General features: G+C 38.2%; 1 protein-coding gene across 1 annotated transcript in view; it reads left to right on the forward strand.

Annotated features, from left to right (window-relative positions):
• kif5c (kinesin family member 5C) overlaps positions 1-23,330 on the forward strand; it is a 51,780-nt gene that overhangs the window by 12,729 nt on the left and 15,721 nt on the right. The window contains exons 2-12 of the mRNA XM_036574958.1: positions 4,531-4,618; positions 5,265-5,338; positions 7,744-7,848; positions 8,643-8,691; positions 8,820-8,875; positions 9,288-9,375; positions 10,900-11,024; positions 12,246-12,350; positions 14,203-14,351; positions 19,716-19,864; positions 22,595-22,761. Of these exons, the coding sequence (XP_036430851.1) occupies positions 4,531-4,618; positions 5,265-5,338; positions 7,744-7,848; positions 8,643-8,691; positions 8,820-8,875; positions 9,288-9,375; positions 10,900-11,024; positions 12,246-12,350; positions 14,203-14,351; positions 19,716-19,864; positions 22,595-22,761 (1,155 nt within the window). The remainder of the gene's footprint in view (positions 1-4,530; positions 4,619-5,264; positions 5,339-7,743; positions 7,849-8,642; positions 8,692-8,819; positions 8,876-9,287; positions 9,376-10,899; positions 11,025-12,245; positions 12,351-14,202; positions 14,352-19,715; positions 19,865-22,594; positions 22,762-23,330) is intronic.

The raw sequence follows: 23,330 nt of genomic DNA on the forward strand, positions 1-23,330 counted from the left end.
GGTTAAATAAAATATTAATCTCTAATAATGCATTATGTGCAGTACTGTGCACAAGAGACCACCCTTTTTTTGCTTAATTTCCAGTCAAAAAAAAAAAAGTACAAGTTATTCATATTTCAATGTCAGAGAAAAACTTATTTAACAGAAATCTACACAGAAGCCTCAACAACAAAATATAATATCAGATGTTTTAGTATTTACTGTGTCCACTCTTTACCCTTATTACAGCTTCCATTCTTTTCAGGAGACTCACTTTCAGTTTCTCAAAGAAATCTGCAGCCACACCTCCAAAGTTCAGTCTCAGAAGTTGGTTTAGCATTTTTGGCTTCTCACCATCCAAATAATCCCAAACACATTCAGTGATGTTGAGGTCTGGACCATATGGTAAAAAATATTATATACTTCAAGACATTTTCAAGATACATGATCTGCATTACGATATTATTATTATTATTTTTGAGGTTTAATAAGTTGGAACAGACAAGATAGAACTTATGCCACAGTGCCACATATAAAAAAGCCATAATAAAAATAATAATAATATAACAAGAATAAACCTATAACTACAATGATTTTTATTCAGTGTTTCACAAACTGTGCTGCACTACATCCCATTAAACAGACCTAATTACGCTCACTTTGTAATGAAATATGTAGTTAGTTAGTGTTCTTTTAGTACTGTCATTGTCCATGATATGCTCAGAAAAACATATTGTAATATAATTTATCACAACGATAATAAAATATCGTCATATTGCACACCCATATTCTGGGAACACCAGCAGCATGTTTTTTGTTTAATGTGTCTCCTTTTCTCAGTAAGAGCTTCTTGAACAGCTACACATCCTTTCAGACCCATAGCGCTGAGTTGTCTTCTCACAGTGGAAGGATGGACAGAAACACCTGTGGATGTTTTCAGATCTGAAGCAGCTTGATTTTCCCCTCTCTCTCAGATGAAAGTGTTAAGTGCTGTTTATTGGTGGTCTGCCAGGTCTTGAAGGTGGTTGTTACGTGTCTCATTTTGTCTGTAGCTTAAATAACTTTGTGAATGACCATTTTGAAATTTGTTTGCCATTTATTTTACTTTGACTTTCTCCTTCCTTATGCAAATCGATCAACTTTGTTTTTGATCCCCTCAGAAAGATCCCCTGAAAAATGAATAACTTGTACTTACTGTCTGTTTTTACTGGAGATTAAATAAGTGAAGAGTGGTCTCTTTTCACAGTACAGTATGTACATTTTGGAAAGAGCCACGTCTTTTTCTCCCCCTCTTCTTTCCTGTGGTTCACTGTTTAGTTATTTTGTGCAGGTTCTCATCTCTGCAGTATAACTGACACTCTGTGATTGTGAACTGCCACGACATCTCACCATGTTATACACTGAGATGTCAGTTTATCTGCTACACCTGCCATGCGGGTGTACTTTGTAGGTTTACAATTACTGACTGTAGCTCATTTGTTGCTGCACAAATTGCAAGCCCCCTCTACCTTGTCCATGACCACTGCCAATAGTTAATAAGGTGGTCGTCCATTTTCAGCATGTCAGTGTCATTGCTAGGTTAAAAATGGTCTACCAACTAGTTGCTGCTGTGGTTGATACACAAACATCTGGTCAGCAGTGGTCTTTTGGTGAGCCCTTTCCACTGATGAATGGTGTAGAGGGGGGGTCTAATAAATTTTTCATCACTAAATAGACTATAGTTAGCAGTTGTAAACCTACAGTGTGTACTTAGATAATAGATATATATGATTAAAAAGAGTGTAGGTGCTAGGGTTTTGGGTGCAATGTTATTCAGATTTCAGACACCAACAGTTTGATTTTCAGTATTGTCTGTATTTAAAGGCTGCAAAATGTAATTATGTACTATACAGATTTTATTTCAAAATAAAATTGGCAGTACAGTAGCAGTATGGCAGTATAGCGAGATGCAGCTGAGCTGTGAACAATCCGGAAATATATGCTTGTTTTACAGGCATTGATTTCCTCAAAAATGGTAAATGAGAGACCATCAGAAGAGACAATGTTTAGGTTGAAAAACTGCCTACTTGTTTGCTGAGCACCATATGTCATCCACAGCTGACTAATCAATATCGAAGACGGCTTCTTTCTAGTCTCTTGTTGAACATGGAAGAAAAGCTTGCTTTATTAGTTGAGCCTGATGAATGAACAATTTTCTTTTGTTATTTTGTTCGTATATTTTCATGTTTGTCAATTGTTCATGTTTACCTGCCTCTCAATTAAATGCCTAATCCACCCCTTTAAAACATGAGGTGCAAGGTGTCTTGGACTTAAAAAGAAAAGCCGTCGTCTGATCCTCAAAATGTTCCAATACAGAGGATTTTGGCATCTGCACGGCAGAGCTCTCTTTAGTGTAGGATGTCTTGCATTCTAGTGACTCTGATGACACTGATGTCTTTGTAAAATACCTATGCAAGAGATTTATACACCTGCTGTTGCCTGGGCGAGATAGAAAGAGAGAGAGAGAGAGGCTGCACCTAAAGACAGATGTCTCTCCTAACAGACAGTCATGTTTCCATCTTCCCCCCGTTTGCCAGGGTACACCTGGCTTTGTCTCTCAGCCAATCAGAGCTGCCAGGCTTTAGTTTCCGTGGCGACGAGCTCTGTGCAGCAGCGAGTGCTTTTTTTGTGGCCGCACCAGCGGGGTGGCTTGACCCCCACTGGCCTAATCAAGCAAAAAGTAAAGAAAAGCCCACTTCCCTGAACGAGCACCAGCAGCGAGAGACCACCGGACAATTAGCCTCTGAAATAAAAGCACCTACACCAAAACACAACACACACATGCTTGATTTCACCAGTTGCTACAGAATGTGCTCTTAAATGAGACATCTGTCTAAATGAATGGATGACGGAATAGATGAATGAATGAATGAATGAATGAATGATGGTAACCCTTTGAACGAGCGTTTTTGCTTTTGTTATTCTGTACTATTCGAATTAAATGATGTTATAATAGGGCTGTCAAACACTTTTAAGACACTAATTACTTGGACTGCTGTTACCGAACAGTAAAACAGTAAAAAAAAAAACTTTAATTTCTTCTGTTGCTGTTAACCTTCCTTACCTGTCTATAAAGCATTTTGAGCTGTCAGCAGTATGAAAAGTGTTCTGTAAATAAAGTTGTTATTATGATTATTTTTTGTTGTTAATTGTGATTAATCACACTTGTCTTATTTGTCTTAATAAAATGATTTCTATAAAATGAGAGAAATAAAATTGCACGTTGCTTACTGATTGTGAACAACAGATGCACAACAAGAATCTGAAGTGTGTGGTTGTTATGTGTTGTCATGCTACGGCACAATACAGAGATTACATGACGTGTTTTTTTAACCAAAACTCTTCATTGCATTTGTTTGTAAGAGTCGATGTGGCTTGGCCAGTTCAGATATGTGATGACCACAATGGTTTGCCCTAAACAAAGGAACAGAATGGGGGGTAGTGTGCTCTCTGGGGGTAATCAAGTTTGATTGACAGTTGGGGGTGGGTTAAACCCAAGGCCGTTCGTCTTTTCCTTTAAAATGGTGCACTCCTTTAATGCTCTTAGGACCTCCATATATGAAGGTGTTGTAGAGTCTGCATGTAGCTGTTTATTCAAGGGTACACAGATAAAGATAAAGAGGTTTATTTATTAGGATTAATTTATTACCTTTAAATGCACTTTTTAAGTATGATTTGCACTTCTGCACTCTTAAAACAGTCTTCTTGATCTGTATCATATGGTCAGTTAGCACTGGCAATAAATTTGATATTTGATGTTTTTGTACTAATGAAGTAACTGCCCATTGGCTTCTATTGTGCAAAAGCCTGAGACCACCCTTTGTTTATTCAGTTTTCAGCAGATATTTCTGACATTAGATATAAAAAAATACACTTGCATAGGGGATTTTGCGAGATTATTATTTAAAAAATGTTTAAAAGATTCAGAAAAAATGAGACTCCTAACAAGCACTTGCAAGGCCTGGTAGACCACCAAAACTGTCCTCATCAGATAAACAGCCCTTAAAGCTCTCATCTTTGAGAGAGAGGAGAAAATCAAGCTGCTTCAAGTCAAACCAACTTCTAAGACTGAACTTTGGAGGTGTGGGTGCAGATTTCTTTGGGAAAACTGAAAGCAAGTGTCCCAAAAAGAATGGAAGCTGCAATAAAGTCGAAGCATGGACACACTAAATGCTGAAAATGTAATATTATAAATACTGGACTAATATTTTGTTAAATATGTGTTGTTTTTTCATCTGATACAGAAAAAAGATGAAAATTAATAACTTGTACTTAGTTACTTAATTGACGTTTTGAAATTAATAAAGGGTGTTTCTCTTCTGTACATCACTATATATTTGTATAGTGAGAATTAGAATTTGCGCAGATATTTTATTTTCCTGTTTAAGCTTACATGAGAAATATTAAACATGTGGAAAAATAGAATTTCACTGGCTGCCTAAACATGCCTTTGTGTTTCTGTAGGACAGACTTCTTTCAGTTTCTCTAATGTATCTCTATTGGCTTTCACAGGGTAAACCTTATGTGTTTGATCGAGTTCTTCCTCCCAATTCAACCCAAGAGCTGGTCTACGACTCCTGTGCTAAACAGATTGTTAAAGGTAAGATCAGATGAAGACAATAAATTGCTGCATTTCTTTTCTATATTATAGCAATAGTTTGGTAAATAATACAAATTTTTACTCCAGACGTCATAAAACATAAAACAGCTGGGAATGATGGTTAACAAACCACACAAAGGTGGAGCGAACCAGGACAGGAAAACATGACATGTAGCTACACTTGCTTATGTGATTTCTAGCACTGTACGACATACTGTGATCTATAAAAATGGACAAAAGTATATTTATGACACAGAGCTAAAAACATAAGGAGTGGCCAGTACAAATGTGCCCATTTTTTAAATATCACTATATAGGGCTAAACAACTGTCTAAGCGTTGGCCCTATCATCAGGAGATCGCGAGTTCGATCCCTGGTGATGCTACAGCCATCCGTAGCCGGGAGTCCAAGAGAGCATGATTGGCCTCGCTCTCTCTGGGTGGGTAGGATGGATTTTCAGCCCTATCAGTATGTCATACAGTGTCACAAACCAAATTGGCGAGTCTGTGATTAAGGGAAAGATTGAGTAAATTAGATTTTTCATAAAACTATTTCTTTAATGCTCACTGTGTAACTCATATATGGTGTAGTAACTTAGCTTAAATATGGCTTCATTTCTCTCACACTGTTGTTTTCTGCTGCTCAGATGTGCTCGAAGGATATAATGGAACCATTTTTGCCTACGGCCAGACTTCATCAGGGAAGACCCACACCATGGAGGTACGAGTATAAGCACGTCATTTTCAGCACCTTAAGAAATGACCAAAACCTGCTGTCTAGGCCAAACAGCATCCTCTAGAATTATTGGCACGCTTGGTGGAGGGCAATCTTATACTGAAAATATGAGAAATCTAAACTTATATAAAGCTGGGACCATTTATCAATTAATCGATAATTATCGGTAACAGACGTAAAATTAGGAGTGTTCTGTGCTACAATCCATTATATCAAAACCCCATTCCAACTCTAAAATACTGTTTGAAGTGTGAAAAAACCTTGTACATAGTACAGAAAAATTAAAAATATAATAAAAATAAGCATGACTGAGTCTTAAATGGTTATCATTGTGTTTACCAAGGGAGCCAGTAATTCTAAGGGAACTGTTTATTGTTATCAGTAGTGATTAGCATCACTGCAATGACATACTTTGTTGTTTATAAATACTAAGTGGATTTTGGAATGAAATTGGGCAGTAGGTTAATCTCCACAGTGTGCTCTAGTCCTAGATTCTGAGTTGAGCTGCATACAAGATTGTTTTGTCTCATCCTCTGTCCATGGAGAGATGAGACTGAATGATGTGACCTGTTTGTTCCCATAAGAGTGTTGAAAAACAGAAATGAGATTACGGATGGAGAAGAATGTCTATTGCTGAAAGTCTGTGTGCTTTCAGTGGCCAACCTGGGATTTTTAGAGAAAGTAAATCAAAAATCCAACCAGGTGTATCAAATATGGTCCCCATAAAATCTCTGTTAATACCTGCAAATACTTTCTTGCAATGAAACAGCTATGCACTAATTGTTTTAGCATCAGCTTTCAGCTTCAAGTTAATCAACGTGTCTTTCTTGGTGTGAAGAGCAGGTTTTACCTGAAAATGAGTTTTGTCTTCTGAGCTGTTGTTAAGGCTCCAGGGAAGCTAAATCCTTGTTTTCTTTCTAAGTAGGTTCATTCTGGTTATTCTAGAATCAAACCTGCTGTTCTTATTTTAAACTTCTAACCAAAATATCAGTAATGTATAAAAAATCTCGTTATCTGGTATGAAATACTGTATATTCATGTTTATTTATATTTATTTTAAAGCTATTTAATGTTTTACTTGCAAAAACAAACCTGCTTCAGAGATACATGTTTAATATGTTTTTTTGGCCGCCTAAAACTTTTGCACAGCTCTGTGTGTTACAAAGCAGGACTTAAATAAACAGGAAGTATTAGAGTCTCTAAGTTGCTTATTATATAGCAGTCTAAACCACATATAACTTTGTAAACATTTTTCAATCAGTATGAAACCAAATATGTAGCCAGTCCAGGCTTGATCAAATAAAGTCACTAAAGCCAGACGACTATGATATAGAATTCCTAAGCTTGGCAGGAATGTCTTATTGAAAATAATCTGTGATTATCAAGTGTCTTATAGTGAAAATGAATCACTAACTCTTCTAAGATTCTCCAGCCTTTAGTGGCAAGACTAAGATGACGATGAGGTGTGACTGTGACATGGCTCTCACAACACGCCACCATACGTGCTCGTCGCCCGCCAATCGCCTGCAGCCGTTTCCTTGGAAACAGACCAGTTCTCTCAGCCAGCTGAATATAGAGTCAAATAATTGCGGTTATCACGGGTGGAGTCCCAAGCCAAATGGCTTTGAAGAAATGGGGATAACTTTGATACACAGGTCCAGGCAATCAGCTTATGGTTAAGGTGCTAAAATCCAGTTCATATAGTGGATTTATTTTATTTCAGCAAGAGGTGGTGATGTTTTCATTGTATTGCATTCTCATGATAGTAGAGGACATGCTATACTGTGATATTAGATTTGGAAAAGATAATCACATGCACATTCTCTCTCTAGTACTCAATATGATGAAGAATATGAACCTCCTGGGGTCAAATACATATTTCATGTCCTATAAGAGGCACAAGCTTTCACAGTGTAATCGCACTGGAAGAGAGAAGAATCGCCACACTGTTAACCATATCTAAGCATAGACCTATTTTGGGCAGATCTTGTAAATAGTTTTATCCATACTAACATGGTTATCTATACAATATTTAAAGCAGTAGTCTGCAGAAAAAAGATAGTTGATTGAGCTTACTTAACATTTTAACATGGTTTGAGGCAAGTGTCTGATAATTTAGGCATGCAGTTTCCATAGTGTCGGTAGCGTATATGCTATTATTGTTTGACCTCTCCTGAATGTGCATGTGTTATTACACTGCTACACAATGCATTACTGGGAGTTCATGTTGATTATGTAGTAAATATAGAGGAAAGAACACTGACCGTCCACTTTATTGGAAACCCTTATCTTCTGCTTCCGCTCATTGGACCACCTGCTTATGGGTCCACATGTATAATTACACATTGTCTTACATCTCTTCTGTCTCTCTCCTAACTCTTCTAATTTAGGGGAAACTTCATGACCATGAGCTTATGGGCATCATCCCCCGCATTGCTCAGGACATCTTTGACCACATCTACTCTATGGACGAGAACCTGGAGTTCCACATTAAGGTAAAAGCAAGAACAAACCCAGGAAGGGTCCATCTCATTCACCTGATCTCTTTATAACCCATTTGTATTGGTGTTGCCCAGTGCATTACATTAGTGTATGTAGGTCAACATTGTAGTTGCAATATAGCTGCATGTATGAAAAATGTGCATTCCGGCAGTGCTGGCTATTTTCAGTAGGGTTGCCTGATCATATGTAGAGACAAAGCCACATGCTGGTGGGACCATATGAGTTCTACCTGAGCCATATGCCTGGGTCACCTCCAATAACCGTCCACATCACTGCCCATATACTGCCTGCAGCCACTGTACAGAAACCATCAAAGAGAGCATATCAAAAAGCAAATATTTGACGTTGTATGCAAATTGTTATTTTTAAAAATGTACCGGTCACTCCCGAGTCCATATATGGAAATTAAGCAGCAGAACAGCCCATTCATGAAAACCTAATCTTACATATTTCCACCTATTCAGCCTACAGCAGTTTAGCTCCGCCCATTTATGCTGATGTTATCAGGAGTGTTTCAGCCTGCACTGCTTTTTGCACAATACAGGGTTGCCAATCATGACAGAGGTCATTTGGTTGTATCAACCATAGGGGCACAGTAAGAAAAAAGGCTGTATAATTCTAAGGGATAAAGAGAAGTTAGAAAATATACGTGAAAGATTGAATACATAAGCCCACACAGATGTCTCTAAGGCAAATGTTTTCTACTTAAACTCAAAATATAATGTAATATATGTGTAATGTAATATAATTGTGTTTTGAAGTAACTTCTTGCTATGTCTGTCTTTAGGTTTCCTATTTTGAGATTTACTTGGACAAAATCAGAGACCTGTTGGACGGTAAGGATGAACCTTTTTCCATTGCTGCAAATATTTTTTTTACTGTAATTTGCAGAAGAAGCTTTGTACCTTCAGATTAGACAAGATGTAAAATCTCTCATTAAGCTTGTCTCCTCTGCTCGCCTTAGTTTCCAAGACCAACCTTGCTGTTCATGAAGACAAAAACAGGGTACCGTATGTGAAGGTAGGTGGACAGTTTTACTCTGCCTTATTGAAATTGAAGTTAAAAACAATTCTACACATAGAATTCTACACATGTGTACTTAAATTAGGGCACAGTGGATATGACAATTTGGTGGCTCGTGCTGATACCATTTTAAGAGGTTGAAAAAACCCATAACTGATGTACACATAATAAAATAATGTAATAAATAAATAAAATAATAATATATATTATTTTAACTTTATGCTCAAATAGTTTCAGTAAAACACTGCTTTGCTGACAGATGTAACTGTCAGTTCTCAATTATCACACTTAAATATACAATGTATAGAGGGGAGCTGAAGGGAGTTTTTATTTTGAGTGTGTAGTTAATTTTTAGTTATTGTACTGAAAGGCAGTATGTGTGCATAACCAGTGTGTTTCTGTGTTCAAGGGCTGCACAGAGCGATTTGTTTCCAGCCCTGAGGAGGTCATGGACGTTATTGATGAAGGCAAAACCAACCGTCATGTAGCTGTCACAAGTGAGTAACAGAAATTTCAGCTTGAGCAGAACCAATATTTTAATGTTTTCATTCTTGCGTGTATGCAGGCCTGCTATAATAAACTCTTTTCACACATCATTATTTGAGGCTGCGTAAGTTGACGTAGTAGGGAAAACGTCATTATGAAAAATCTGAAGAAGCTGCCGATTAGAAAGCCAACTTTAGCCTCAGACTAACACTAACGTTTACTGTGGAATATCATCAGAAACCTACCAGGACCCTGCAGTCCACACAGGACCCTGCAGTCCACACAGTTCACTAGCTCATCGACATAACTTTAGATAACATCAGGTAACACCACCAGTTTTTAATTTATTTATACATGATGTCACATTCTCTTTCCTGATCTCAGTCAGCTGTTGACCTTCTTTACCGCTCACCCACCCAGCGTTGAAGCAGCAGCATCAGTAGCTTCTTTTAATGTAGACCTTGTGAAACTTGCTCCTTTCTGAAAATGAAAACTGCCCCAAACGAACAGCGTCTTTTGTGAAAAAAGTTGGTAAATACCTTTAAAAAAGAATGTAAAAATGTGCTTGTCCTCTACATTTTCATCCATAAGCGCCGCCACTGCTGTAATGTTTTCCCTACTATGATGACTTTCACTGCATTCATTACGGAAAATTGTGAAAAGGGTCTTTTGAAGAGTATGTTTGGAAATTACACCAGACAGAAATGTTTATATTGATAGGGACATATTCACACATACATAAGCAATGGAATTTTACTGGTTGTACATAAGTAAGTTGCTAGAGATGTTGTTAAGACAGCAGAGGTCAAAAAGGCTCGAGACGCCATAACGTACACTCTTAAAAAGGTTTTTCGAGAGTTCTTTAGTAAAGACTTGTTCTATATAGAACCCTGAACACTCAAACAGCCATTTGCATGCTTAGATAGTTCTTTGCATGGTGAAATCATTCTTCATTGATAGATAATGTATTGTATATGGTTCACTATAGAACCTTTTTGGAGATGGTTCTATTTAGCACCAAAAATGATTCTTCTATTGTTAGAAGCTTGGCATCTTAACAATAGCAGAACCTTTTTTAGTGCTATATAAAACAGACAACACATTTTCCATCAGTCTGAAGAGCGATTTTACCATTCAAAGATCCATTTAAGCATACAAATGGTTCTTTGAGCGTTTGTGGTTCCATATAGAACCATTGTCTTTACTGAAGAACACTTGAAGCACCATTTCTTAAGAGTGTAGCTATAACTACCTCCTTTAGTCATTAACAATCTGCGCAGCACATAAAATGACAAAGTTCACAAGACATGCTGATAAAAAAACATTTCAGAGTTGAAGAGCGATTGTTTTGGCTTCATTGTTGTTCCTAGAAAAACTGCTTCTTGTTTTTGTTTTTGTTCCTTGAACTGATTTGAAGTCCTGATTGCAGTATCTTCAGTTTCTCATTAGTCACACCATGCCATACCTCTTCTGGTGTTTCCATGACTATGTGTTGCATGTACTTGCCTTAACATTGTGCCGATGTTTCCTCTCAGACATGAATGAGCACAGCTCACGCAGCCACAGCATCTTCCTAATCAACATCAAGCAGGAGAACATGGAGACGGAGAAGAAGCTGAGTGGGAAGCTCTACCTGGTGGATCTGGCTGGTAGTGAGAAGGTCTCATTTCAGTTTTTTCTCTGTCTTCCACCTATCTTTGCCATGCTGTGTGGAACCTTTGCAGCTGAAGTATAGAAGAGAGGATAAAGGAACTCTTTTTGTTAATAAAAGAATAACACTAATAGGTAATTTAGCATTAAACTGACTTTCAGTAATTGTTGGCTAAGTTTGCCTTTTTTGGTCAAATATTATTTATAAAACACACACATTGATACATATAACTTGAGAAATGATAAAGAGCAGGCTATACACTAGCACTGAAAAGTCTGGAATTACCATTTCCAATAATATAAAACCATTTTATTGCTGATCTGTATGTAAAATAGCTGTATTAAAACACTATTCTCTAGAATTTTACAGGTTTCAAATCATTTGAAGGAAGCTGTAATCAGTTCAGATATGTTCAGATATGTTCAGAATGATGAGCATTGTATATAGTTTATTACAGTACATAATTTATAATTTAAACATTTATTTATTTTCTTTAAGTGCTGTTCATCTGTTCAGGACAGTTTTAGTGGTCTATGAGGTATTTCAGGTGGTTGTTAGGAGTCGTATTTTTTCTGTAACTTTTAATTTTTTTTCCATTTTTTCCACTTTATTACAAACCCCTGCCCTGAACTTCCACTGCCTGACCACTGTATAAGCTCCACACTTACACACTGTAGTTCATCTGTTGCTGCACAGTTTGTCAGCTGCTCTCTACTCCATTTCTCATTGGTCCATTTCTAACTGCAGGACGCTGTTGTCAAGATATTGCTTGGTTGGTGGTCCATTCTCAGCACAGGAGTGATACTGACATGGTAGTGTATATAGAGCTGGTGTGAGTGTATCAGACACAGCTGTGTTCCTGGAGTTTTTACATACATCAGAGTCACTGCTATTTCGAGAGTGGACCACCTCCCCAAAACAGCCAGGCAGGAGTGGCTCTGTGGTCTGAAACTGACCATTGCTGAAGATGACTAATACAATCTGTGCATTAACAGATGGGCTACAGTCTCTAACTGTACACCAGCAAGGTTGAGCTACAGGGTGGGGGTTTGTAATAAAGCTGCTGATGGGTGTATATTATCGTAATGAAGCAATTCAAATGGGAATTCATTACTGCTATTGTTGTCTGCATTTTAGCCTGTTCAGTTAAATGTTGTATTAGTGGTAATCGTTATTGTGTTGATACCATTCATACCTTTTTCCTATTTGTTTCTCACCTGCTCCTTTAAGGTCAGCAAAACTGGAGCAGAAGGAGCTGTCCTGGATGAAGCTAAAAATATCAATAAATCTCTCTCTGCTCTGGGGAACGTCATCTCTGCACTGGCTGAGGGAACCGTAAGTACACTCTCACTGTACTTCTCTCTCTCTCTCTCTCTCTCTCTCTCTCTCTCTCTCTCTCTCTCTCCCTCTCCCTCTCTCTCTCTCTCTCTCTCTCAGATACACACACACACACAAACACTTGCTTCTTGTTTCATCTCCCACTCTCCTCCTTTTCCTCCTCTGGGCTACCAGTCTGGGCTGTGAGTCACCTCATTGTCAGTGCTGAGCATAATCACCACCAGAAGACTAATATACAATAATGGGAAATTAAATATTTTTGTTAGCTTGTTGACTTAACTAGCTTTCTAGCCGCTTATCACAGGTTGCTCTCTGTGCCACTGCAGAGTAGCAGTCAAAGGTTTGGACACACACTTAAATAAGGGTTTCTCTAGATGTATGCAATTTTGCACATTTTAGAATAATATTGAAAACACCAGAGTGATGAAACGGCACATATGGAATCACACCATTCATGCTACTTAGACTCACTCTGTCTTACAACATGGCTAACTGGCTCAGTCCTTTCAAAAAGGTAACACATTCCACATTAGTGATGGTGATGGTAACCTAGTAACTTCTAATGAGACCATAACATAAGATACAGCCTCATCACTTCCCTCTGGTGGAGTATGGAGTTCAGGCCTCTCATGGTGAATGTATAACATTAGCAGAGCAGGTTTAAGGGGAGCCTGGCCACTTTCTATTTCTTCTGTTACATCAAAAACATCACTGTCTGTGAGAAAGTCCTCAATGTATAGGGTGAATGGTGCTAAACGGCTAAAAGTGAGAAATTTGTCAATGCTTAGTCATTATATATGTATATAATGACTAAGCATTGACAAACTATGATTTTCCACAAAAGCTCCATAGGAACCCATTCATTCTGAGCTCGTTAAGGAGCGCCCTCTAGTGTCTGAAAGCCAGAACACATTACTGAGTAGCAGTTGTCTTCGCTACGCATTCTCTGACATTAGAGTCAAGCTCATTTGCATATTAAAATCTAATTTACTGTTTGATTTTTGTTCATGACGTTCGAATGTTTGAACATTCAGACTCATCGCTGTTACACAATGTGGAATATCCACTCTGTATCAGTGCAGTTAGTTGATGTAACGTGAGCTGCGTCTGATAGACAGTGCAGTCTGCATAAATGTGTTTGTGGAAGCCAGTGGAAGAGTGTCTCATAGAACCATACTGAAGCCAAACTTTAGTGAAGTATTGGATCATTTTCTTTCATTTGCTCTGTTTACTGTTAACAGTAAAGCATTTAGTAGCTGTAATTTATCATCTCTAGCTGCTTTTTGAAGCAGCAGGCAGACAGTGCTAATGTTATCTACCTTATTTTAGAGAATAGAAAGTAGTTACACATTCAAAAGTTTGGATTCGGTGTTTCAAATAAAATAAAACCCATTTGGTTGAAGATAAATTCATTAAATGATCTGACTATGCTGGTTCCGTGCGTCTTAACAGGTTTTAAATGAATAGTTGGAAACTATTAGTGTTGGACTAGAATGATGAACAGAACTGTAGACTGATAAATCTCTATAACATCAAGAGTGAAGGTATTTCTTATTCCTAAAATACTTCTTGGTAAAACATCTGAAAATACCCCTTAGTAACTAGTTCATAATATGCAAATCTACATTTTATAAGTCATTATCTAATGTAAAGTAATGTCAACTTGTGATGATAAGTGATTCCAAACTTTTACATTTGTAGTGTGAGTATTAGTTTAGATTATTCATCACCATCTGTGCCTCCCCTGTGTTGGAAAGCGTCAGCCACCACTGATACTCAGCGTTACTGAATCAGTAAACTAGTATTTGTCAGTTTTAATGCTAACATGTTTCTGTTTCTACTGTTGTAGAAAACTCATGTGCCATACAGAGACAGTAAGATGACCCGGATCCTGCAGGACTCTCTGGGCGGTAACTGCAGGACCACCATCGTCATCTGTTGCTCTCCATCCGTCTTTAACGAAGCCGAGACCAAATCAACACTCATGTTCGGCCAAAGGTAAGTCCAGAAACCCTTCTGCTTTACAGGAAGTGCTCGCATTCTGCTCTGTGTCTGTTTCATGTCTTATCATTCGGTATACTGTAAGTAAAAAGTTAGAAGGGGTTTCTATTTTGACTATTTTCCACATTTTAGAATAGTAGTGAAAACATCAAAACTATGAAATAACACATGGAAATCAGTGGGAAATACTAACCTGCTATCACATAGAGCTATTTAGACCAATCTTGCCTTGCAGGAGAGCTGATGTGCTCAAAGGCATTTACTTCAGACAGTAATGTAGACAGTTAGGGTAAACAGAATAACGGCTAAATTAAATGTTTTTTTTACGTTATCAACTCTTTTCTGGAGTAAAAGCGGTGCATAAATCGAGTAGTTGCTCTTATCTCTGTCGTTCATACTGAGATTTCTTATCCCATGCGAATCGGTCATAAACATTACAGATATCTTTCGGTAAACTGGCATTACCCCACCTCCCCATGGAAAACTAAGCCTGGTCGTATAGGGCTTTGGATAATGAAAAACACAGTGTGTGACTGAGACTGTGTGTATATGTGGGTGTATTTGTAGTAGGGTACGACGAATCTGAAAATTTTGTGGCTGATATCGATTTGAAAGGGTGGAAAAAATTCCCAAAAGCAACATCGGCCAATATAATTTCATATTTATATCAGTTTCCTAGACAGATATTAAGCCTAATCTTGTACTGTCGTTTCCTTTCAGTGGGAGATCTCCTTTCAAACTCCTCTGTAGTCCAGGACTAGGCTTAATCCCTGTCTGAGAAAAACTGGCCCCAAATGTTTAAATTAAGCAGTACTTTACTGACTGATGTGACAGCCAGTTCTCGATTGTCACGACTGCATATTGCTGCACGTTTTTATTATTATTTAACCAGTAGGGTGTTAAAATTCTCCAGTTCAATCAGTAATACTGTAGTTAAAACAGAGGGTAACTTATACTGAGATCCTCAGTGGCAAAACATCCAAAGTCATGAGCTCAAAATACCTCAGTCAAAAAACATGTTATTGACAATAATTTCACCGATATCTTTAAAACTGCCGGTCGTCAGCATTGGCAGATATTATCAACCAGCAGACATATCGGTCTGGCCCTAATTTGTAGTGCAGTACTTGTGAGGACCAAGTGTTTGTGTTTTTAATCCAATGCATGTGTTTATAAATGTACATATTCATGGCTGTTTCTCTTCCTGTCTCCACTGAGCTCCCTCAGGCCATCCTGTTTGTTAAACTACACTGTACATTCCTCACAGACACAAGCAGCCTGTCTCTATTCCCCAAGCCACTAAACTATTCCTCAGCAGATGCTGAAGCTTAATTGGCATAAAACTACAAATCTAATATGCAGTGATGCGTTGATCTGCTCTGTTCATGCCTTTCACACAGACACTGCAATAAAACAGCTCCCGTTAACTCTTGTAATTGTAATTTGAAGGTAATTGCAAAATTAATTACATAGTTGACTAATGAATTACATTTGTATTTACAATCCAGCAGGTTTGATCTGCATTTGCAATGTTTACCTGTTTGCATTAGTGTAAATAGAAAAACTTGTCATGTACATAATATTTTTTCTTTCCAAAAAAAACAAGTCTGTACTTTCACCAAATTAGATTCAATAGAACATGTCTCCTCTTCTACTTACAAATGCAAATGTTCAGGGAGTGAATGTTCAAAAAGTGTGAGTGAGAAATTGTTCATATAAAATTATAACATGCTTTTGTTATCTCCAGGGATAACTGTGACATCTAGGGGTTAAATATGTAGCCGTATGCAAAAGTTTGGCGCCCCTGGTCAAACGACTTGATGTGTGAATTTTCTAAGTGAAAGCTTCCACATCCTCTACAGAGAACACACTTCTGCATCTTTTAATGCACAATCAAGGTTTATCTATTTAACATTTTCATATATTAATCTCAGCAAATAAATAGAAATTGTGCAGAAACACAACATTTAAGTTTGTTCCCCACTGACCACTGATGTGCACATCCAAAAACAAAGGACTTTTATTTTGACTTGCTTTTACAAAAAAGGGGCCAGGGTGTAGCTTCAAAGAAAAGATCCCAAGTGACTTCGTGGTGCAAGGCCAAGGTCATTAGACCCTTCGCATATGTTGGAAAAAAAATTACATTTTTGAGTCGTAGTTAGAATGGTTCAGTTTACCACATCATGTGGTGTGACCTCAGGAAAACCATGACGATGTGTGATTATTGTAATAACATATCTATGTTGGAAAAAACGTAAGTAGAAACTCAAATTAAAGGACAGAAGTTTCTGCCAGTGTGTAAGTAGATGCCTGTTTAATTAAAAGTCAGGTGGCACAACCAGTAAGTCAAATGGTGGTGCAACCAGCCCAGCCCAGTTTTAATAACTGAAATAGACAGTTAAGATAATGGGTAACACTAACTATAATTAAGATATAAAATGCGTATGCATATAAATGCAAATATATATATATATATATATATATATGCACCTCGTCCTTTTTAATAGGTTTTTCAAAATTCTCTTTGAGTGGTTTTGATGTAAAATGTTCTAGAGAGTTTTAACGAGTCAGAAATGTTTACAGTGGTGATGACAGAAACCAGACATCCACGTCTAAAAGCTTCCTCACAGAAAGTTTCTACGTGAAATGGTTATGAATGTGCTGCCTGATGTCTGAGGCATTGTTTTATGATAGTTTTCAAAAGATTTTGGGTTAAATCATCTTTTTAGAATACATTCATGGCAGAGGAGTATATGCAGGGCGTTGTGAGGCAAAATAGTCCCCAAAGAAAATGTTAGATTATCCACCATTTGACCACCATCATCAACATGACATACAAAACTCTGTAGTGTAGGTTCACTGGTGGTTTTGGATAGTAAATAAAATGGCTATATTTATATTGTAGACGTCATGACCCCTGGTTCCTATCACCACCACTGTAAAGAAATCTGAGTTAGTAAGTTTCTTTAGAATGGAGTATTTCACATCAAAGCACTCTGAATGACTTTGGTTACATCTCAATGACTGAGTTATTAATTTTTAATGGGAAATCTTGAAAATCAGTGAAATTCCCCTTAACCGTACACCAGCAGGGGTAGGGGTTTCTAATCACGTGGCTGGTGATCTTATATTGCACTTAATTTCTTAGTTACATTCTTTGTTTTGTCAGCATCACTGTTAGGCTCTGTTCACACTTGCTATTAACATCCATCTCGAGTGATCTGGTCATAAGTGGACAGCGAGACGGATAGCCGTTCACACCTGGCATCTCTATGGCTACGTTTACACAGCCGGTAAAAGTGGCCCATATCCGATCTTTTTCCTCAAATGTGACACAGATGTGTCATCTGTGTGGCAGTGTGAACAGCAAAAAACGCATTGAATCTGACATTTTCAATTCCGATTTGAGACGCTTTCATATGTGACACTGAAATCCGATATGTATCCGATCCGCGGCAATGCGACTCAGTCTGAACAGCCAGATCGGAATTGATGCAACTTTTACGTCAGTATAACTCGACATTCGTCATAATTTCGCGCTGCTGAAACTGATTTAGGCTGACGCTTCTGTACCGAAAATTAGAAGAGACTGAACGCAACCGCTCCGTGCTCGAAGAGGTTTCGAACGAAACGTCCGAATGCAGCCGTAGGTTAAAAGATCATGTGAACAGCCAAACAAAAAAAATCGGATATGGTGAGAAAATCAGATTTGGGCCACTTTTACCTGCTGTGTAAACGTAGCCTGTGTGTCTCGAATGTGTCTCCAGTGATCAAATTTCGTGGCTGGTGGAAGGGTACCCCCACATTTACTATGTCAGTCTGCTGTTTTTGTTGTGAACCACTAACCTGACTTGTAAACAAATTGTAAATGAAGCTACGCAGCTGCTTTCGTCTCTGCTGTGATGACACAGCTGATTTAGGCGGTCCTTCACGGCTATCAAAGACAAGACGCTTCAGTGTCTTGTCTTTGTAAATGAAATGTGGTCATATGCATCCCTGACCACCTCCGACTGTGGCTCGAGTAATCAGATCACAGTGTGTCTCCAAGATGCACTGAACCCCGATCACACCTGTATTTAGCGCTGTCCACATATGGTCAGATCACCTAGGATACATGTTAATGGCAAATGTGAACGGGGCTTTAGTGAGTGTACATCAGTCCTTTTTTCTGGAGTCCTTCACTGCAGGATATATATAGACCTGCTGATAACGGTAATGGCTTAATGTCCGTTTGCAGTAAAGGTAGTGGGCGGCGGTCAGAAGCGTTGAGAATGCAAGTCATTGTGAATGAGACAAGCTGTGGACGGTAGATAGTCCGGCTGTATTTAAACAGGAGCTCACTGCTAAAATGATTACGAATCAATTTAACTCCACTGTGTGTCATTAAGACTGATTCTCACTCTCTCTCTCTCTCTCTCTCTGTCTCTCTCTCCATCTCTATCTCTCTCTATCTATGAGACACACATACAGGCGGTTTGCCAGAGGGAGCTAATACTGCTATCTGCCTGTCTATGTTTGGTTGGTTGTTTATTTTTAGTTTCAGGATGGGTGTATAATGAAATGAAATCATTATGACAAATTAAGTCATATTTCACTTTTCTGGGCATTTGATAAGTATCATCAGTGTTTAAAGAACACTAGCCAACAGGCGTATTTGATTAAAAAGAAATTTAACATGGGCTCCAGAAGGGGTGGGAATCACTACTGGCCCCAAAATATGGTATTATCACAGTACTTAAGCCACAAAACTTGTTTGAGCCACAATTCTTTTGTGCTTTTTTAAGATTTGCTATTTGATATGCTAAGTATTGCAATTTAAATAAAGAAGCGTGTGGTAAAGCTAGCATTACAGAGCATAGCAGAGAGAACTAACAGGCAGTTTCTTAACAAACTTAAACTCATTCTCTCTCTCTCTCTGTCTCTCTCTCTCTCTCTCTCTCTCTCTCTCTCTGTCCCTCTCTCTCTCTCTCTCAAACAATAAACTGACTATTGGGGCACGCACCTGCATGCTTTAAACTTGAACCCTAGTTTCCCAACACATTTACAAGCTGTTTAAAGGCAAATTAATTCTCTCTCATTCCTTTGCCTCCATTGCCTTTTAGACATCGCTATTGGGTTACTTCTCCATCTTTAATGACATCTGATTACATCGCCCTGTCACCCACCCTCAGTTATTCTCTGTTTCACTGCTCCTGTGAATCAGAGGTCAAATTCTCTAATCCACCTGCTAAATGAGTGCTTCATTAAAACAGAACAGGCCAAACGCTGGATTTCACATCCATTATTATTTGGACTTTGATGCAAAGTCAGTAAAAAATGAGAGCCTAGCTCACCAATATCTCCTCGTATCTCTCCACACAGAGCAAAGACCATCAAGAACACCGTGTCAGTAAATATGGAGCTGACGGCGGAGGAGTGGAAGAAGAAGTATGAGAAGGAGAAAGAGAAGAACAGGGGGCTGAAGGTCATCATCCAGCGACTGGAGAACGAGCTCAAACGCTGGAGGAAAGGTAGACAGAGAGAGAGAATTTCATCACAACATTGTTTTCTGTCATCTACGGTACCGATGCACATATTAGATGTGACCTGGTACTTGTCATAGACTGTCCTATCTGGTTAATTGAGGTTTTAGGTCATGCTTATAATGGACACAGTGTCCACAACTCAAAGACAGACACTGGGTAACAGCCCGTTCTGCTAAAAGGTTCAGCAGCAGAGAGTTCCATTAACTCACACAGGAGCTTGAAGCTCTACAGTAAGTGCTGGGTGTTGAGTTCGAAAGAAATTAAGGAATGACAAGTATATAACGGACCTCCATGTGTTCCAGGGCTGTGGGGATGAGTCATTTGCCAGTGATCAGTGCACCTTTTGTCCAGCGAGGAAGAAATGGCAATATTGAGCTAGAAAGAGTAAATACATCTGTAAATACATTTTTTATGACTAAAACATTGTGAGCATTTTTCTGCTGTCAGACAAAACATTACAAACAATGTAGGGATTACAAAGGAACTGTTTATTAAATGTTCTCAGAAAGCAAAGGGCACCTGGTGTTCTCAAGTGAAATGAAATGAAAATTAAAATGGATAAAAGTTATGAGATTTCGTTATGACAGAAACAATTTTACACATTCTTTAACCCCACCTTCGGTAGAGATATTTGAAAAATGTATCAAGTGTGTGGCTGTGATCCTCAGCAGCTCCACCTGCTGGACAAAAACTACTCTAACCAGAGACAGAAATATAGCTTAGCATTCTGACTGACTCACCACATACCTTTCTTCCTATGAGATGAAACCAAAATAACTGACAGGAAATTAGGTTAGGGATGTCGTTCGTAGTCATATTGTGTTTTGTTTTCATCAGATTACCTCCAGCTTCAGCAGCTTGGTTGATGTCATTAGTATAACGAGAGTTTAAGCCTGAAACTCCTCAAATAGGACAGCAACATGAGGCTCAAAGCAAGTATAATGAATCAGTAAGACGTTTCAGAGGACATTTCTGACATGAACTGTCTGGACTGATATTCTCTTTCTGATGTTTACCAGATGGTCATTGATTGTGACCCACCAAGATGAGGAATCTCTTCATATTACTTTTAGGGCCTTGAAAGCAACATGTGCTCATCATTGAAGCAGCATAACGATGCAGGCCTAACTGTGCTGTGTGTGCCATGAGAAGGGGAAGTTAGGCCTGCATCGTTATTTCCATATATAATATTTTTTTCTCGTTGGCTGACCAATCATTATTTCTCCTAGACAGCCGATAAGCTTACAAACAGTGGTCTATCTTTAAGGTCATTCTAAAACAAAACGTTGATGAATATAGGAGATCTTTTAGCCTGTAAAATTTAGTCAATAATGCATGTTGTAATTTTGCATTAATTATTTCTCACAGCTGATTAAAACAAGCAATTGTGCCTGAATATGAGGATTCTAAAGTTCTGATTAACTCCACACTTGTGTGGCGTGTTATGATTTGAATTTGATAAATAGTTTTTGTTGTATTTACAGGCTTGTTTTGTGGGAAGAAATGTTTTTTCAGAAAATGCCATATGTTTTTATTATTTTTAGCATTGATACATGGAAAAATGTCATAAGTGCAGACTCAAACCTTTTGATACAGAATAAATATGCAAATATAATTGATTACATAATTTATAATGTAATTAATTATTAATCAACTATGTAATTAGCATTATCTATCTAACTAGGTCATTATCATTACCTATCTATGTAATCCATAATTACAGTACTATGTAATTATCATTACTTAATAATATAATTATCATTACAGAACTGTTTAATAGTTCTGTGTTATGTAAGTAGCTATGTTATTATTATTATGTAACTAGTTAAGTAATTATCATTACATATCTAACTATGTAACTATCAGTTCACAATTAACTATGTTATTATAATTTTGTAACTGTGAAATTATCATTGCATAACTCTCTGCGTGATTATTGTCATCCCTGCACACTTTACTCTAATTAATTTTGCTTATTGTCTATAGACTTTCCATTAACATAGTCATTGAGAGACCCTCAGAAGAGACTCAGGGGCATATCAGTGATACAGTTATACATTTCAGTAACCTATTTTGAACATTTCTTCAATTTTATAATACATTATTAAAATATTGCACTTCATTTTAATCTGCCTTTGTCAATTTTTATCTCATTTTTATGGCAAATTTGCCTCTTTCCTCTCAGCGTCTCTATTAAACTCCCTCCCTCATTATACCAGAGTGACGCTGTAAGGCAGCTGAAGTCTACTCCCACATCTCTACACTACAAAGTCCAGACAGCCCTTGAAGCTCCTCCACTCTCTGTCTGCTCTTTTCATTTCCACTTCACTTTCCTCTCTCGCTCTCTTCATATCTGCCGCTCTGCAGTAGTTCAGTCCTTTCTTGCCTCTTTGGACTGAAGAGATTAGTATTTGGCTTGGTTTTCAGTCCCAGCTGGAGGCTGATGTGGTCTGCTGACATTTAACAGGCCTAATCCACCTCATCACCCGGTTGTTTATGCACATCCATATCTTCTTTACTCTGATAAAATATGCTGTGTTGTTGAGTTAGCGGCCTGAGGGTGTTAGCACTGATGGCTACGTATAATATTAATAAGGTAATTTATAAGGTACACCACTGAAAGATTTCACAATTCTGTTCTGGTTCACCTCTCTCTCCCTCTCTCTCTCTCTCTCTCTCTCTCTCTCTCTCTCTCTCTCTCTCTCTCTCTCTCAGGCGAGGCAGTTCCGGTCGAAGAGCAGCATAAGAGCAAGGAAGCGAAGACCTCTGAAGCCACGCCCATTATCGACACGCTGGCCCCGCCCCCACAGCCTCTTTGTGACACAGAGAAAACCCAATACGAGGAGCTGATCAATGACCTCTACCAGCAGCTGGATGACAAGGTACTCCACAATAACATTACTTCATATCAGTAAAAGCAGGCAAAGGATGTGTATTCTGCAAAAAATCTGCGTCTGAGCCGTGAGGAATCCAACCATGACAGGTTTTGCAAAGTGGCAAATGGGTGGTGTTCAACACCACATCACACATCACGCTGAACAGATAGAGCCAAGAAACTAGCTGTACAACACTTACTGCGTTTGTTTTTGGAGGAGAAAAGGTCTGCCAGGTTTAATTCTTACAACACAGCCCATGTAAACAGTAGCAATGTAAGCAATTGCCTTGAACGCCTCAACTAAAGCCGGGGTTACACTACACGACTTTTACCCCGATTAGGGCTCTAGTCTGCAGATTTTTGGGTCAGTCGGAGTCGACAGTTGGAGAAAGAATCGAGGGGCGCAGACTCAGATTTTCTGCTTCCCGATTGTGTTTCAGACCAGTTGGAGTTTATCAAATGTTTGATATTTTCGACCTGGTTCTGAGCAAATCAAATCAAATCATGTTTATTGTCACATTTACACAGGTGCAAGGTGAGTGAAAATCACTCAAACTTTGCAGAATTTAAATACAC

This window comes from Colossoma macropomum, unplaced genomic scaffold (assembly GCF_904425465.1).
Source record: "Colossoma macropomum unplaced genomic scaffold, Colossoma_macropomum, whole genome shotgun sequence".
Classification (NCBI taxonomy): domain Eukaryota; kingdom Metazoa; phylum Chordata; class Actinopteri; order Characiformes; family Serrasalmidae; genus Colossoma; species Colossoma macropomum.